Source organism: Bombus affinis, chromosome 13 (assembly GCF_024516045.1).
Source record: "Bombus affinis isolate iyBomAffi1 chromosome 13, iyBomAffi1.2, whole genome shotgun sequence".
Classification (NCBI taxonomy): Eukaryota; Metazoa; Arthropoda; class Insecta; order Hymenoptera; family Apidae; genus Bombus; species Bombus affinis.
Genome location: NC_066356.1, coordinates 9,400,515 through 9,418,770, shown reverse-complemented (window position 1 = coordinate 9,418,770; position 18,256 = coordinate 9,400,515). Strand labels below are relative to the sequence as shown.

The 18,256-nt window shown below is 40.1% G+C and overlaps 2 protein-coding genes across 12 annotated transcripts in view; both read right to left on the bottom strand.

Moving 5' to 3' along the window:
* LOC126923558 (tubulin monoglutamylase TTLL4-like) overlaps positions 1-18,256 on the bottom strand; it is a 239,449-nt gene that overhangs the window by 6,231 nt on the left and 214,962 nt on the right. The window contains exon 1 of one of the 11 annotated variants that reach the window (XM_050737124.1): positions 17,420-18,007. The exons of 9 other annotated variants lie outside the window; for them this stretch is intronic. The gene's annotated coding sequence lies outside the window, so the exon portion shown is untranslated. Of the gene's footprint in view, positions 1-13,644; positions 13,966-17,419; positions 18,008-18,256 lie in introns of those variants that run through there. One more of the 11 variants, XM_050737125.1, reaches the window with a different exon arrangement.
* On the bottom strand, positions 4,676-8,113 carry LOC126923568 (enhancer of split mbeta protein-like). Its single transcript, XM_050737152.1, has one exon. The coding sequence runs from the start codon at positions 5,864-5,866 to the stop codon at positions 5,243-5,245; it is 624 nt and encodes a 207-aa protein (XP_050593109.1). The 5' UTR covers positions 5,867-8,113; the 3' UTR covers positions 4,676-5,242.

Genomic DNA, 18,256 nt, shown 5'->3' with positions numbered 1-18,256 from the left:
TGTCTCAAAGTATGAAAGGCTACAATAAAGTGCACGCGTACCGAGCGAAAATCAAAGTCGGTTTTCTCGAAAACAAAGCCTCAAACGAAAAATTTTTATTCTATATTTTCGACTTCTTTTTTCGCGTAGAATCGCCCCCTTTCCGCTTGTACCACCAATTACCTACCACCCTGTACTTCCAACAACTTTATATAAAAGCTACTTGCGCTGATGCGTAGATATGAATGAAGTAGATGAATAATTAACGGGTGAAAACCTGGTAAGAGATATTGACTGTTCTAAAGTTGCAGAATCAATACAGAGATATTGATTAATCTGTAGTCGTAGATCGAGTGAAGTTTGGTATTACAAAAGAAAACTCTTGCTCGGTGGAAATTGCCCAACCAGTGGTCGCTTGTGGGTGGAATTCCGGGAAACATGGGAAAACCTACGTTTCCCCAAATTTTACCTGATGGAGCAATAACAATAGGGAACCTCTTGACTCGAGGCTGTTTTGTGCCACTTACCAGATTTAACGGTAAATCAAAAGATCTCGTTTTATAACAGTTCCTTAGGATTATTGCGGTCCAACTAATTCTGTCGACGTTGCGAGTGAACGCCTCGACCGAGGGATTGATTCCGAGCTACGCGAGAATTTACCCGACGAAACACATTGAAAGCTTTGCGATTATTCTTCTCTACTTCTATCGCTATTCGTTAAAAAGTAGCCAGATTAACGTAAATAATCTCAGCCGTAATTAGCATAAGTCGATAGCGGTTTATTTCTCGAAGCTAAATATTTTATGGTTTATTTTATTAGTTTTCGTGCAATATTTCCTCGTTGGCTCAGACAACTCCACCATAAGCTTATTCGAAAAATTGTCTCAGTCTTAATGTCTTTTCTCGCTGGACTCAAAGCAAAGATATTTTATCGTTCTTTCGTTCGTTGTTCTAAGAACAACCGGCCAGATCAAACCCATTGGTCGATTGACTCGAATGACTTAACGCTCAAGGTGGAGGAGGTTTAATGTATCAAATGTATTTCACTTACACTGTACGACGATCCGTGGATGAACTTTAAGTATTTCTCTCGCACTGTACGACGATCTGTGGATGAACTTGAAGTATTTCAACCGCACTGTACGACGATCTGCCGATGAACTGACCGAGCACATTGCCGATTTTCCCTACCAGCCGTTAAATTTCGTCCATCCATCGTACCTTTCCGACGAGGGTTTTTCCTTGACCTTTGAGTCATTAGGTTTACAGCTCGAGGAAGACAGGTAATTCGGAATTTTCCAAAGAAGGGAATAGGCCTGTCTGGGCCATAAAACAGATGGCCACTCAAAATCCCGAACAACTTGCATCGATCAAAAGGGTAAACCAGGCGAAACGTTCGAATTTGCGCGGAAAAACGCGATAAGAGAAAACAGAAGACAGAAACGAAAATTCCGACAGCGTAGAGGCAGCGTGGAGACTCGGCCGATGGCTATTAACGGATAAAGCTGCGATGATTGCTTTGGAAATTCGGCGCGATCGCAATTATACGCCTCGATCTTTTTTTTCCCCTTCATCGGTGAAAAAACATCTGCGCGTCCTCGCGTTATTACAGTTTTTAATCGCCCGCCATGAATCGAACCTGGCGATCTCGATCCATTTGGCACATCTGTAATTTATCGCATGGTTATGGATCGCGCGTTGAAAGTGAATCCGGAACTCGACACGTGTGATTGGAATGGGACGCGCTGGGTGTCGAATTGGCGGCATAAAGTGATTTGAATTGCTGGTAAAACGTATGTTTGGTATACAAAAACGTAACTGATTATTAAAGGCCAGCTGTGTATGTGTTCTTTAATTTTGTTTTTTTGAATTGTCAATTGAGTTTTTTGAATGTGTCAGGAAATGTCCGACCTTTTAGCGATTTCCTCCACTGAATCGCTAAAGGGATTAGTTCACGGTTTATGCGAACGTAATCATAAATCATAGATGGAATAGAAGATTCTCAGTTGTAAATGTTTAATCTCGTGGCTTATTTATTCACAGATTGAATTTTGTAGAGTCCTGTACAGTCTGTCGGATAGACAAGAGGATAGACAAAGGTTCATACTTTCGTAAATAATTATGTAAGTAAAATTTTGGATTACGTTAAGAAAGTTTTCTTATCTGATTCTGCTTGAAACCATCAGGAGTACGATATTTCACAGTCCTTTGAATAAGATTCTTAACTTGTTTAACATGACTGCAACCTAAGCAACAAATATTTTAATCAAGACAATATCCAATTGTCGATAGTAACGATACCATATCGAATTAAATTTTCCGCACAGATAACAAACAACGAACAAATTCATAGCAAAACTAAATTAAAAAAAAAAAATAATAATTTAATCAGCAATTCGATTGCTTTCAAAGAAATTGTCCATCGAATAATTTGCAAAGACCGTTGCAAAAGCTGTGAACAGACCCTGCTGCAAAGATGCTGCGAGGATTTATCTGATTCATCAAAGATACAACGGAGCCCCGAATATGTCTCAAATTGCTATCATTAATAACACGAAGAACGTTCAAGATTAACCTTCTCGCGCGTAATCTTTCTCACTCATCTACACTCATCTACACGGATCAGCAGCAGCAGCATTAACAACGATTTGTAACGATGCTGGAAAACGCGAACAAGCCTCGCTGTCTCGTTCTTTCTGCGGTCGAAGATTTCTTTCTCGTCGACGAGCTCCTTTTTTGGCGAAGGAATCGCCGTCCTTTCGATGATCTCGTAAATTACAGGATCGAAAATTATAGGACACCCTGTATAGTAAGTTGCGAAACGATCCGCGCGAAATGCTCGAGAGAAGAGACGATTGATGGGTCCGCGTGTCGTGAAAGTAGCGAATCAGTGATCCGTCGAAATTAGGTTATCACCGGAATCGCGCTGCTTTTTTTTCTTTTTCTTTCATTTTCTTTTTCTTTCTTTCTTGCATTTAATAATCGCCCGAATTGATTCAACATGGATCGAGAACACGGGTAAGAAAGATACGTTATACATAATATATGGTACCGGTCAAACACTATCTGAACACTTCCTTGTTTTAAACGAGATACAATTTTAATTGCACGCAAGAACGCCTCGGTTTTATTATTCGTACGTCGTACGTGTAAGTAGTAGAGTTATTACGACACGGTATTTATTTTCGACAAGTGAAATACCGTGTTTGGGTATTATTCGTAGAAAGTACATTCGTGAAAAAGCGATCGTCTAAATGATATACATCGTTAGTGAAATGTTCGAGATCAATGTGCGTTTAATGGAATATAAGAATCTAGGAAATAATCAGGTTGGAATTTTGGAATCTTGGAAGACTCTCTTGTCAACGATCTATCGAAATTCAGAACAGGAGCAAGAGATTGAAAATGGGTAGAAATGGGGAAGATTCAATATTTTTTTACTGATAGCGTATGCCACCTTATTTGATCAGTTGTTTTTATCATCTTATCATAGATCAGTTGTTTTCATAAAATTACGTCAGTTTCTTCGAACAAGCAATTAATTTTTCTTTAAATTATTTTGATATTTCATATTTCTTAAAATAATCGCGATGCCCCGGATACATAAATTCAGACGAATGTTAAAAGGATTGGAAAATTGGAAGTTTTATTCAGATATGATCAGGTATTATCGTTTCTTGAAAAATCAGCCTCTTTTTTCAATTTTAATCAGATTCCTGTGTCTGGAATCGAAATCGTCGAACGACAGGTGTTGTTCGGCATTTTACCAATGTCGATGCTTCCCATGGAAGTGACATAATTTCTGTTCCCCAAACCTGTGCTCTCTTTTTCAAGCACACTCCTTTTTTGGTGGGCGACACCACGCTCTTGTATTTTTCCATCGAAATTATAAATTAAAACGAAGCTATCGACCGGCTTTCCGATGAAACTCACAGCGATTGATGGAGACGATTTAAATTTTGGGTGATAAATTATTCCATTAAATTTCGGTTAGTCCCTGAATCTTCTTTTTTTTTCACACATAACGTCCATAGTTTTTATATATTTCTGTTTGCCAGGTTTCTTAAAAACGAAGTCAGTTTCTCGCGAAAGTATGTACACGAAATGTCATTTCGTCGGATAAAAATGTAACCGCGTACAATTTCCTCAAAATAACATATATTCGATTATCGAGGTTACTTCTCCTGCGATTCAGCGCATTTTTCTAACGACTAATTCTTTCGATCATCAGTTTTAGAATTCCAAAATTCTTGCAATGGAAATCTTATAGTTTTCTTGCCTAAAATTTCTTTTCCAAATAATTTTTACATTAAAAGTTACTCGGATGAAATGGAGCAAAATCGTATTCTTTCTTCGAATAGATCGATGAATTCTAAAGAATTAGAGCTGCGTAACAATTGCTAGCTGTTATTGTTAAATAACAAAGGAACTGCGACTTTAACAAAATAACCAAACATACCATTGATTATTAGTTTATTTTTATTTATATTATATTTTACCACTGATTATCATACAAAATATTTTCTATTTATCAACAGTATGTTTTCATAGCATTCTGTCTCTTCTTTCATGCAGAAATTAATAAATATAAATGAAACAAGCAGTGCACATTGACGTAATGAAATGATAATGAGATTGAGGAGACTAAAGGACCAAGGATAAAGGATCGATGAAACGAAAGAACAAAGAACAACGATTAAGATTGAAACAATGTGTTTATTTATTCCTGCACGACGTGCGATCGGTTTTAACAAAAACACCGCGTGGACATCGTTACGTCTAAAGAAAATCTTGTCTCTTAAACATAACAAATTAAAATCTATAATAATAATAATCCTTCTACTTTACGAGAATATAGTTTATATATCAGGTACAAAATCGAACCCTATCACAGACGTGTCACTTAAAGCTTCGTCACCTATTTACAATACAGTGAGATGAGAGAAAAAGAAGAAATAGAGAGAAAAAGAGCTTCTCGAAAACGGTGCCGGATACGATATTCGATTACTTAACAAAGCAACATTAATATTACGAATATTAATCGGAAACGCCCTCGATCAACATAAACGAGGTGTAACAATTTTCGATATATGGAAGACAAATGATTCGTCGTTTTTCCTCCCATTCGCTGTGCCTCTGCCTCTGCCCCACAATCGGCAGAGTTTCTTCACCAGGAAGGAACAAATCAAATCGAATTGTTAATTCAGAATCTTCGATGATCTGCGTCTTTATCGATGAAACTTCGTCCTCTCGGATATTTCCATCACCACGGCCTCCAAACAGCGTTAGAAGATTCCGTGGACTCGCCCGAAGAACTCACCACGCTGACAGGACTTTGTGGCGGCGTGTAAACGTTCTGTGGCACGTTGATCATCACGCTGGCAGCTGGACTGACAGCGGGTGTCGTTTTACTGACAGCGGTCACCGTGGTGGTGGCGGTGTTCGTCGACGCTGGTCCTTCGAGTCGTCGCAGACATCCTCCAAGGTGTCTCATTAACTGTGCACCGGCGGCTGGATGAACGGCTGCTGCCACAGGAGTCGACAGGAACGACGACACTTCCTGCGCGCACTGGGTAAATCCTTCTCTGAATCTGTCCGCGTAGCTGTTCTCCGGTGTCAGAGTGAGCCTTCTGGCAGCCCTGAGCGTGTGAAGGTGACGAACAGTGAGTTCAAGTATGTCAGCCTTCTCCAGCTTCGCCACGTTCTCGCCCTCGGCCTGCAGAGCGGTCACCATCAGATCCTTTAGCTCATCGAGACAACGATTGATCCTGGCCCGCCTCTTCCTCTCCAGCATCGGCTTCATCACCTTTCTGTACTGATAAGTCCTCGACACTGGCTCTTCATACTCCATAGCGCCGACCGGTGTGTAGCTGGTATGCGGTGCCATAGTTCTCAGAACGATAAGAGTTTCTTCCTCACTTGCCACTTGTCACAAACCAGCCCACCCTTCAGAAACAATTCGACAGGAACGCGAAACGTTCCAATTGATAGATTGACAGAAATATACAGTTCGATAAGAGTAACTCGATGACGCACACAAAATATGCGTTACAAGATACTATGTATGACTGGTGTGCGTGTGTGTGTGTGTATGCGTTCTCTCGGAGTGCCGAGAATAGCTTACACTGCCGTGATCACAACGGTTCTGAGTCCCTGGTGGGGACCGACCGGTTACTTATACTCTCTACCGATCCCTCCCACCAACTGTCCCATCACGGTGCCCCTTCCGTGCAATCTGTGGGCTTTTGGCGGGGAAAAGGGTGTCGGCCACGGGGACAGAGGGAACGGAAAGGGGGAGAGACGCACGAGTGAACCCTGCAGCCCGTGTACAGGCAGCCAGCAGCCGGAGCGTATCGTGGGAAGCTCGCGGGCCGAACAGTTCCCACAGATCGGGGGCCTGTTGGGCCCGGCACAGGTTCCCTCCACGCGTCTCCCGGCGCTCTGTGTGCGCGTCTATGTATTTCAGTGAGTGTACACGTGTGTCGCGGTATATCCGTGCGTGTGTTTGAGTGTGCACGGTCGAGTGGCGCAGGGGGGCCCCTTCGTTGGTGCCAGAGAGCGCGCGGGAGAGGACCTTTTCGTGCACACCTGCACGTATTCTGGCTCGGGGTGAGGAGAATGGGCATCTCTTCGATGTGCTGCCGCTCTGTCGTTGCTTCTGCTTCTCTCCTACTACTCTTACCCCTGGCCCCCGCGTCGATACGGGGCGCAGGGCAGTCAAGACCAGGGGAAAAAAGAAGCGGCGAGCACACGCCATGACGCGCGACCAGCACGAGGACGACCCGCGCGATACGCTCCAATCTTCCCGCTCTTTCTCCCGCAGCCTCTCTTTCTCTCGCTCTTCTCTTCCGCTACTGCTCGCCTCGTCTTCTTCTTCTTCTTCTTGCTTTTTCTTGCTTTTTCTGGCCGCTTCTCTTGTTCGTCGCTTTTGTTCGAGCCTCTGTGCTCCTCGTCGCCGCCGAGAACGATATTGTTGGTGATGCTATCGCGCGAGCACGAATACGCTCGCGGATGCGATTTTGGATAGAATTTCAGCCCACGTGGAAGAAGCGTTTAACATTTGATCCGCATTAATTCATAGAGGATAGGCTGTTTAAGAAAGCTGTCTCAAATTTGAACGAATTTTTACATTCTTTTTAGAAATAATCCATCTATGCGTCGATATATTTCTAGTAGATTAATGTATAATAGTAACAAATTTGTTTTGCATATGAAAAGCCGTAAACGCTCCAAGTTATCGATAGAAACTTCTCGAAAGAGATGAGTTTGATCTTGGCGAAATTTTTTACATGAAATTCCACAGATTGGAAAGTAACAAAAGGTGATAAACATTTTGTAAGATTTGTTATTGGCTGTGCTATTTCTTCGCGGTAAACGAGCACATGAATAAAACCGTAAGTTCGCCTCTTTTCACTCAATTACTTCTTAGTTTTATTCAAAACATTTACAGTCGTTGAAAAATACCGCGATAATGAATATTCGCGAAGCACAACGCAATCAAGCATTCAGCATTTTAAATTTTCAACTAGCCGGTTTATTTTTAAGATCGTCGTTCATGAATAAAATATCCTGAATTTCATACGGCCGTGAAGAAACTCGCGAAACATTTTCCCTCTCCATCTGCTGATTTTGATAGTGCTCCGTTTTTTCGTGTCATGTAAGAGTCATACACCTGTATGCATCGGTGGAAATACACGTTACAGGCCATTACACGTTTCCATCTCTTCGTTCTGTTTTTCTTTAAACACTTGTTAATCAACGTCAGACTGTTATCGTGGGAAATGCGTTGATTGATTGATTGATTATTCATTACACGAAACGAACATCGACGAGCCTTAACATTTGCCTCAAACACGATCGATAAGGGATGGTGGCCTCTTAATAAACAGTCGGTGATATCCAGAAATACGTAACTCGAACGAAAAGAAGAAAAATGTGAGCGATTTTTTTGTAACTTTCACGAAAACGCTTTCGCCAGAGGTTAATTAAAAATTGTCATATCTTCGGTGTGTATCGCTCAACGAATAATCCATTTCCTTTGGCAGCCACTCGATGTGGTAATTAACTCGTCAAATAGCTTGGCTCGCAAGAAATATTCCGCCGCAACGCGTGAAATATTCGCCTTTTTTTAATTTACACGTTCGTGCAACGTTGGCTCGCGGTAATCGTTCGCCTCTTTCGGAACACCGGTATAATGTCCTTCGCCGCTGTTTATGGCTACGTGTATTATGCGAATGACCGCTAAAGATACGTTATTATTGTTATTACTTTGAAGATCCTTTGATTAAATAAGATGTTTTTAATGAATATCGCGGATGAATTTTATTTTCACTAAATTGTTATCGTTGGATAAAGTCTGTGACGGAAGCGACGTTCCTGGGTTACTTGGACGAGCAGATTTTCAATTTCGGAGAAGAATTACACGGCTTTCTTAGATTTTATTGGCTGATAACTAAATATAAATTAAATATTGTTATACAATTATCGACGTTGCAAAGTAGGATAAAAGAAACGACCGATCGAGTAAATTCATATCGCAATGTAAATTGTACGCTGTTCTTCGATCCCTATTTTTCTGTTTCTGATAATTAATGCTTGAAACGCAACAAAGACTAGCAAAAGTTAAGTGTTTGCTAAAAACTTGAACGCTTCTGGTTTTGTTTTGCCTGCTTTTTCTTTCGGAGCTGCGATATAAATTAGTCACGAAGTTTATTAAATATCATAAATTCAGTTGAATCCGTAAGACACGATAACATGTCAATAACATGCCTTCTCGAAACAATTTCGACTATGCGCATCGTAGGAAAAGGGTTAACGACCAGCCTTCCAAAGGTTACGATCCAACCCGTACAAAAAAACATAGCCAGACGTTTCACGCACGAAGCTCAAGAGCCACTGACTCCTCAAGTTATAATGTAAATTCCATTCACGTCTAAGAGAATATTTTGAATAAAATTAATTCTGAAAAATCAATGTTCAATAAAAATATCGTCATTTGTAGCTGTGAAACTAACTGTTCGTCGGTTCACTAACAATCTTTTCCTTCGGATTCCTTCATTTCTCTACTGTTTTCTAAACAATTTCCAAAACTGATAAAGCGTTACGTTTCTACTGGTATGCGAGGTATTCCAGAGTTTAACATTCAAATTGCTCTATGAATATTCATGCAAACACACATTTCTATAGAACGAAAAAAATGCGATCTATTAGCAGAGATTTGTCTCTCATAGCACGATATCCCGCGGCTTTTGTATCGTTAAACGTCTCATAAACACGTACAAAATCGCGTTCCAACTATAAATTTGTACACTTTGGCCAAGGTCAAATATCGTTGCTGGAAATCGATCAAAATATCCGTATGCTCGCAAACGATACTACTCTCCGTTTAATTTATCTTCCGCTTAAACCGTATATTTTTCAGTGTTAACATTTCTGAACTTTTTCTGTCCCTATACTATTGGGCTGGCAACTAAGTGATTGCCGATTCTATCATTAGGTAGTATAGACAAAATCCGCAATCACTTAGTTGTCAACCCCATATAATGTACAGTAAAACGCTATAATTACTACATGGAAAGAAAAGTTGACAGACTGGTTTGTATAATTTCATATTATTGGACTTCCCAAACCAATAGAATTCAACCCAAAATCCAAAATATTGACATTCAAATATTTTCACCAGCCACTGTATATATATTGGGTTGGCAATCCAATAGAATTCAACCCAAAATCCAAAATATTGACATTCAAATATTTTCATCAGGCACTGTATATGTATTGGATTGCCAACCCAATAGAATTCAATCCAAAATCCAAAATATTGACATTCAAATATTTTCATCAGCCATTGTATATGTACTGGGTTGGCAACCCAATAGAATTCAACCCAAAATCCAAAATATTGATATTCAAATATTTTCATCAGTCATTATATATGTATTGGGTTGCCAACCCAATAGAATTCAATCCAAAATTCAAAATATTGATATTCAAATATTTTCATCAGTCACTGTATATGTATTGGGTTGCCAACCCAATAGAATTCAACCCAAAATCCAAAATATTGACATTCAAATATTTTCATCAGCCACTGTATATGTACTGGGTTGGCAACCCAATAGAATTCAACCCAAAATCCAAAATATTTACATTCAAATATTTTCATCAGTCACTGTATATGTATTGGGTTGCCAATCCAATAGAATTCAACCCAAAATCCAAAATATTGACATTCAAATATTTTCATCAGCCATTGTATATTTACTGGGTTGGCAACCCAATAGAATTCAACCCAAAATCCAAAATATTGACATTCAAATATTTTCATCAGCCACTGTATATGTATTGGGTTGGCAATCCAATAGAATTCAACCCAAAATCCAAAATATTGACATTCAAATATTTTCATCAGCCACTGTATATGTACTGGGTTGACAACTCAATAGAATTCAACCCAAAATCCAAAATATTTACATTCAAATATTTTCATCAGCCAATATATATGTATTGGGTTGCCAATCCAATAGAATTCAACCCAAAATCCAAAATATTGATATTCAAATATTTTCATCAGTCACTATATATGTATTGGGTTGCCAACCCAATAGAATTCAACCCAAAATCCAAAATATTGATATACAAATATTTTCATCAACCACTGTATATATATTGGATTGGCAACTAAGTTATTGCGGATTTTGCCATTAGGTGGTATTGACAAAATCCGCAATTACTTAGTTGCCAACCCAATAATATCCCAGAACGTGTCCCTATTTTTCGTATCTTACGACGACTCTCTTTGATTCTCTTCTCTTTCTCTGTTCTTCAAAGAAAAAAGTTTCGCTCATTAATCTCGACGATTAAATGATTAAACGATCTTGGCGATACGTCATTCCCATTGCCATCTAATCTAGCGATCTGTGGATCTTACGACGCTGGGAAAGCAACGTCTCGTGAGACGCGGTGTAGTAGTACGTGGCACTTGTCGGCATGCCAGGCGCTCGACATCGAATTTTCGATAAGGAACGAGTTCTCTGGGACGGTAGTTTTTGCGACGCGGAGAAGCTAAGCGGACGACAGCCTGGTCGCTTTGACCGGTTTATCGGAATCCGGGCGACGCGTTGTCGCGGTGCATCGGCGCGGCTAGAGCCACGACACTTGTTGATTCACTGGAATACCACCGACGCGGAGCACGTGTACGCGCGTGTCGCCACCACTCCTGGCAGTCGCCGCTTCCGACCGCGCCGCTGAATCACGACTTGGCGGAGCCGAGAGCCGATCGAGCGCCTCACCGCGCTGGACCAGTTTCTATTCTACTCGATGTGGAACAATTGAAATAGTCGCGTGATCGCTACGCGTCCTCTTTCGTGCTGGTCGAGCTTCGTTACCAGCTGAGTAAAATATTTGGCACGAGGTACACTGGCTCGCGAAATTATTTCGATATTCATCATAGCGAAACTTTACGTTCGTATCGTGCAACCGATACGAAATATTTTCCGAATTTCATTGATGTCGTAATGAGATACGATCGACTCGGTTGCATTCGTCAAGTTTGTAACTGATCCGAAAATGCGTGCAGAAGTTGTAAGTTATTTAGTGAAAGATTAGTAGAGAACAGGAGTACACATGGCAGGGTGTCCTTTGTTTCTTTGTTAGAGAATTTCCTAGAAAATTAATGGTTTCGTAATTATATCTAGGCGAATTTAACAAAAGTATCGTAGAAAATTTGGATGTTGAAGTACGTACGTCGTACGTTGAGCTAAATACCTCGTAACTGCCGCGCATTTTCAGATTTGCTTGTATATAGATCAATGTGCAATCGAATTACGTATTTGAGTTCGTCAGTGCATAAGAAATACATATTTTATTTAAGTGTTGTTCCATTAGTTACGCTCATAAATATTTTAAGTATGAATATTTAGATACGAGCATGCGTAAATATTCATAATTTCTCATGTTCTTGTCACGGTAAAAGGCAACATTAATTCTGTCAGCGTCAAATTTATTCGTTTGTTAACTCTTAAACTTATCGCGTTTATAAACAATCATATTTTTATGAATAATCTTCATGCGACATGTATTCTGCAATATTTTTGCTCCTCAAATTCTCCATAAATTCATGAGCAGCAACGATCTATAATAATACCGATAATAATGAACAAAACAAAAACGTAACCAAAGACCCTACTACCCTCTACCAAACACGAATTTCGTACGAGCGACAAGCTCGCGTTAAACATCCCTTAGGAAACAACCCTCGAGAAACAACACCAAGTGTATTGCACGCGCGATAATCCAAGTTCTCCGTTTGCACTACCGATGATCCACAGAAGACCGGTTCACTTTCTTGGGACACGTTTGACCGGCATTAGAAAAGGATTCGCCGTGGTTGTGGTATGAGTAACCGGTTTCCAGGTTGCCAGGATCGTGCAGCTCGGCAGCCGATTTTTCGAATTAAGCGTGCGATCTTAATGACCAGCAGCAGCCCGTCCCTGGCGCAGGCCGCTTGGACAGGTTTCGCTTGCGGGACTTAACGAGGTGTTTAGCCCTTTTGGAAGCCGATAGGCCAAACACGGGTCCGAGTGGGCCGGCCGAGTATTTACGAGGCTTTACCTCTAAACTGCGAAAGCCGATCTTGTGGAACCATGGATCGGCCGCAACGATCGTGTCTGTTTGTCGTTCGTTAAAGAATTTCGCTGCTGTTTTTTCCTACACCTGGACGAGATGGACTTTTAAACTGGCGATCGGCTTCGTTTTACGAGTCGTTGTACGACAGTGCGTCGTTTTCAAGAGAAACGTCTCTGTTGCAAAACGAGATTGCTGATAGAGTTTGTTTCGAAAATACGAAACAGCCGAAATTCACCCCTTGGCGCTCGTATTTTTCATTCTCTTTCTCTTCGCGTGGATTCTTGTTTCAACGTTGAACGATATACTATATGTGCGTTAAATTGAAAAATTAGAATGGCAGGTTCGACATGATTTGATGAATCATGCGATAGGCGAAAGAAAGTTGACGAAGTAAGATACGTGAAAAGATTCTATGCTTTCACAAAATGCGTTTATACTTAACAAATGCAACGAACAAATATAGCATAAACGTATTAATTTTTCCCTACAACGTCATCCGACACGACTGTGTCGTTGTTCCACTTCAAAGTTCGAGATCGAAGATAAGACATTTTTAATCTGTATAAGCGTCGTTATCGTTTCTACGATAATACAGCGAAAGAAAATTTTGACAAAGTAACACGAAGCGTAAAATTATCGTTGCTACGGAGAAAGTTGCAACCTGCATAGCGAAATATCGATCTTTCGATTCCTCCGACTAGAAATGGCAATATCTGCTTTTAACTAGCAAGGTTAAAACACCTTCAACGAAATTATTTCTCAGTTACATAATAACCAGTGTTTTACCTTTGTATTCACGTATCTCACATTTTTCAGATAATATAGCAACTCGTAGTTTACACATACGTGTACTTAATACACGCATACTACACAAATACAAAATACATAGACACCAAACAAATTCGCCTATCCTCCAAGCGAAATTACAAATAAACTTAACAAATTCTCTTCGATGATGTTAAACGTACACGATCAATAGCTTCATCGAGCGAGTTAAATATCAAAGAATTATCAAAATATTACTCAGAAGTATATTACCTTTCGTATCTTTTCCACGACGAATGGCAGCCAGGGAATTAAAAGATAGACGATTTATCACTGTATCGTAGAATAGCGTTCTATAAATATGGAAATACACATATCACAGGTATCGTACGCGTTCTGTGCACCAAGAGGAGCAACCAAAGATAAAGAAACACTGTCTCAGCTCTCCTATCTTGCACTCTATTATCTATGACACGCGAGTGTTCGATACAATCGTGCCGGTGCCGCCACAATATATTTTCGCGTTCGTTTTGGCATTGTGCCGGACTTCTCGGTTACGCTGAAATAATTTCGTCAACTGCGTACTGATGTGTCATCTACTTATTATTAATGCGCCCGCATCAATGGCCCACTCGATCATCGTTGCAAATTTAATTTTAAAATCTTTTTCTATTCGTCGATTACGCGCACGTACTTGCTACGTTCTTATTGATCGAGGGTCGATGATTCATTTCGCTTTTTATAAATAAAACATCGGTGCCTGTAACGGCTCTTTTAGATTGGCGCAATGTCTGATATTTTGTTGATCGCGGCGTTGATATGCTAATGTTAATAAAACGTCGTGATATGTAATTTGTCTATCGTTTCTTGAAAAATATTTTTCCTGGAAAGTAATTCGAGGAATCGTAATTGAAAGTGAGACCGAAAGAGCGTTAATTTTTAGGGAACGAGAGTATTGGGGTACTTTACGACTTGGATTCTCGGTTATCGACTGACTAATCGTCTTTGCATGAATTTAAATCTGAAAATAGAAACGTAGGACCGCGAGGTGAATCACGCGATGAAATTTATCAAAACGACGGCTTTCTTCGAATCGTGTTTCGTGATTCTTATAATCGAACCAGTTTAAGATCGATTTTATTTTAACGTTTTACGGACGACTACGATATCTCGATCTTGCGCTTGCTTAATGTTTCGCTGGTTCCAAGAAGATGATACATCGATAACGAGGAGAAATATCATTACAGACAACGAAGAAGAATCGAATATATGTTTAGAAGGAAACTTCGATTGCCTACCTGCCATAAGCTGCTACGAGGAATAAAATCTTTAAAAGATCCAATATATTGCGTAACAAACGCCTAACAGAGTATAAAGTAACAAAAGATCGATGAATTAATGGTGAAAAATGTCTAAAAAAAAAAAAAAAAAATGACTAACGTCATCGTTAGTCACACACGTACAGACGATGTAACGTTAATATTAAAACGAAGACAGAAAAACTAACAGAAATCTCTAATTGCTCGATATAAATCAAAGTCTGCATAAATTAACGCTTCTAGACAACAGCGTCTATAATGTAAAACTCGTTTCAAAGAAACTAAGATGTACGTACATTTGCAACTAATTTCGTGGTGAAGAAACAGCTTTGGCTTGCACTGACACATCGATAAAACTAGAATGTAAGATATATGAAAAGGTATATAAATTATAAAAAAGGCGAAGAAGAAGACGATAAGTTTCTATTAAGCATTAGATAAGCATTTCCTATTTTTCATAAGGAAGTAGTTGTAAAATTTAGTCCATTTGTTTGACACGAAAACTGAACGTATGTTTCTCCATCCATTTTTCCATCGCCGTAATATTAGTGTTTTTCATTGACACAAAGCATAACTATAAAACCAAATCGTTTGACTATATCTTGGAGCCTAACAGGTTCTCTCCGCGTTTAGCCATTAGAATAAAAATATTCTTTATTTATCCATCAGAGGCCCATTTCAAGCTTGGAATTATCGCGATGCTATATATCGGGTGAACTTTTTCGAATACAGCGGGCGTTAACGGGTTAATCATAAAATGGCATTAAAATGGAAGAAACCAATAGAAAGATACTTGTTGTTTCCTACGATCTTTAAACGATATTAATAAAATTCCCAGGATAGTGCGATCGTAAATTCGTAAAAATTTCTACGAAAAATTACGTAATATTCTTTATTTATCCATTAAAGGCCGATTTCAAGGCTGGAATTATCGCGATGCTATATACCGAGTGAACTTTTTCGAATACAGCGGGCGTTAACGGGTTAATCATAAAGTGGCATTAAAATGGAAGAAACCAATAGAAAGATACTTATCGTTTCCGACGATCTTCAAACAACATTATTAAAATTCCCAAGACGAGGCGATCGTAAATTCGTAAAAATTTCTACGAAAAATTACGAATCGCTCGTTTGTTTCACTCCAATAATTTTAGTATCAAAAATAAAGTTTACATTCACTTCCTTTGCTTGAAAACCGGGAAGGATCTTACAATAAAACTGCGCAGATACATCAATTTGCAGTTAAACGCGGTATCGCGAAACAGGTGCACGCGTCGTCATTAATTTCATCGTGACAGAACGATCCCGGTCTAAGAGATCTCCACTGAAAGGGTTTTAAACGTTCGGATCGCGATGAAACGCGATTCTTTTTCCAGGTCGACTGATATAATGCTGCCGACGCGACGTCGAAAACGAGGCATTACCATGAGTGCGTAGCAGCAGAGAGACCGGTAGGATAATTACACTGATTGGTCGTCCGAGCCGGATGTGGTGGCTGGTCGCGCGCGCGCGCGCGTCCACGCGACCGTGTGCCTGTTAAGCTGAACAAAACGAGCGTTATCCGCGATGGCACGCCGGTATCATCGAGACACACTGGCTTGCGTTATTATTAATCGTATTAACGACCCTGCAGTGATGTGATACTATGCCAACGGCCGATCGGATTCAAGCCTCTTCTTCGCCAGGCGCTTTTATTCTTCCCTTTTTTCCACGAGCTATTTTAATTTAGATCTTTCGAATGATCGGCTCGTTTCCCTTTTATTTTACACCAATATACCTTTTCGAAATTATATCGCCAGAAGCTATATACGTAAAGAATAAAAGCTCGGGGAACAGGTTGGAATATTAAAAATTGACGAATAGACGAATGATATTATAATATCGTGCGAGTTGGTACAATGTTAATATCGATTTTTAACGGGATATGCCAATTTAGATGTTTCGAGGGATCGGTTCGTTTTTCTTCCATTTTCCAGGAGTATACTTCTCTAAAATTAGGAAGAACTTTTTTGAAATATTAAAAATTAATCAATTTGTACATTATTTAATCCTCTACTTTGTAATATCGTATATGTGTGGATGGTACATGTTAATATCGTTTTTCGAAGGGATTACTTCGAGTAGAAGTATAGAAGAGGAATTTTTCTGAAGTCGTAAAATTTATGTGATGTGATAGGTATATTCTTTAAGTAAGGATAAGACTCTTACGTAACTAGTAAATCCAAATCTCCTTAGTCCCGCGTATTACGTATATATAACAAATAGGCTTAAATCTTTTTAGTATAGGCATTAAGTATTTTATTATATCTGTGTTTAAGTATTTAATATCGCAGCGTACATATAGCTAAAAATACGTATTGTCATGTTTTCGTAGACGTTCTTGTCGTATGTTAAATTCGAATGATCGGACAATAAAATGTTTAACATTCGATCATTCAAAACTGTTACTTCGTCTGCCAATAAATAAATACTGCACAATTCATTTGTGTAAATCGTTGGTATATTTCCCTTTCATAAAGTGTGCAAAGATTCTCATAAGTAACCATACAAAAATTAAATATCCCTTAAATTTCGAAAACTATAACAGTAGCTCAAACCTTTCTCCGAACCTATTCGAAAGTATCCAAAAATATTTAAAAAGAGAAAGAATTAAAAAAAAAAAAAAAAATAAAAAAAGACGAACACGATAGAAAGAGAGCGCGCGAGAGGAGCCTAAGTAAGTGAGTTACCTGAAAGGGGCAATCAATATCGTCCAACGAAGCCAGTGCACGTACGAGGAGGCATCGAACGCCGGAACAGCATGTTTACCGAAAAAGCAGCAGAGCGTCTTCGATCCGCTCGGCTCTCCCTCTTCTGGTCTAACGTTCGGTGTTACTATGTACCGAGACAATCAGGCCGAGACACGGTATCACGGCAGAGAAGGTGGAAGAAGAAGAGTAGTCAGCGACCCGGCGCACCACCATCGGCAGCAGTTCAGCGACGCTAATTCGGAACGTGCTGGTATACGAAACGGTTCCGCACTGTTCCTCGTCTCCCTCTTCTTCATTCTCGCACCGAAAGCGCTTGTAGATCGTTCGTTCTCGCTTCAAATCGCGCGTCGTTCGACTCGCCCATCCTCGTCGAATGGCGAACCCCCGACGCAAGGTTCACGATTCTCTCTCTCTCTCTCTTCCTTTCTTTCTCTTCTTCTTTCACCGCAGAATGGGTAGCCGCCTCGCCTCCGAAATTCCTCGCTTGTACACTCTTGGCTCGTGCTACGAGAAACGTGGGAAGATTCTCAGGCCTGAGGAAGCCCTGAACGTCCCCACCACGTGCAAGGAACACGCGTTCGCAACCGTCTGCGTGGCCTTTGTGCATGCGCACACCATTGTACCAGTGTACGTTACGTGTATACGTATGCTGATACGCTGGCCAAATACACATACACGCGAATGCTCTTTATGTGGGAACACAGAGAGAGGAGTCTCGTATCTTTCTTGCACTTGGATGGTCGCATTGTGCACCGAGCCGTGAGTCCTCTTTGTAAGAGAAGAGGAGCCAACCTGGCCCGGTAATGTAACCTTAGC

Bases quoted from the DNA above. Each gene is read 5' to 3' on its own strand.
- LOC126923568 (XM_050737152.1), bottom strand. From the start codon at position 5,866: ATGGCACCGCATACCAGCTACACACCGGTCGGCGCTATGGAGTATGAA.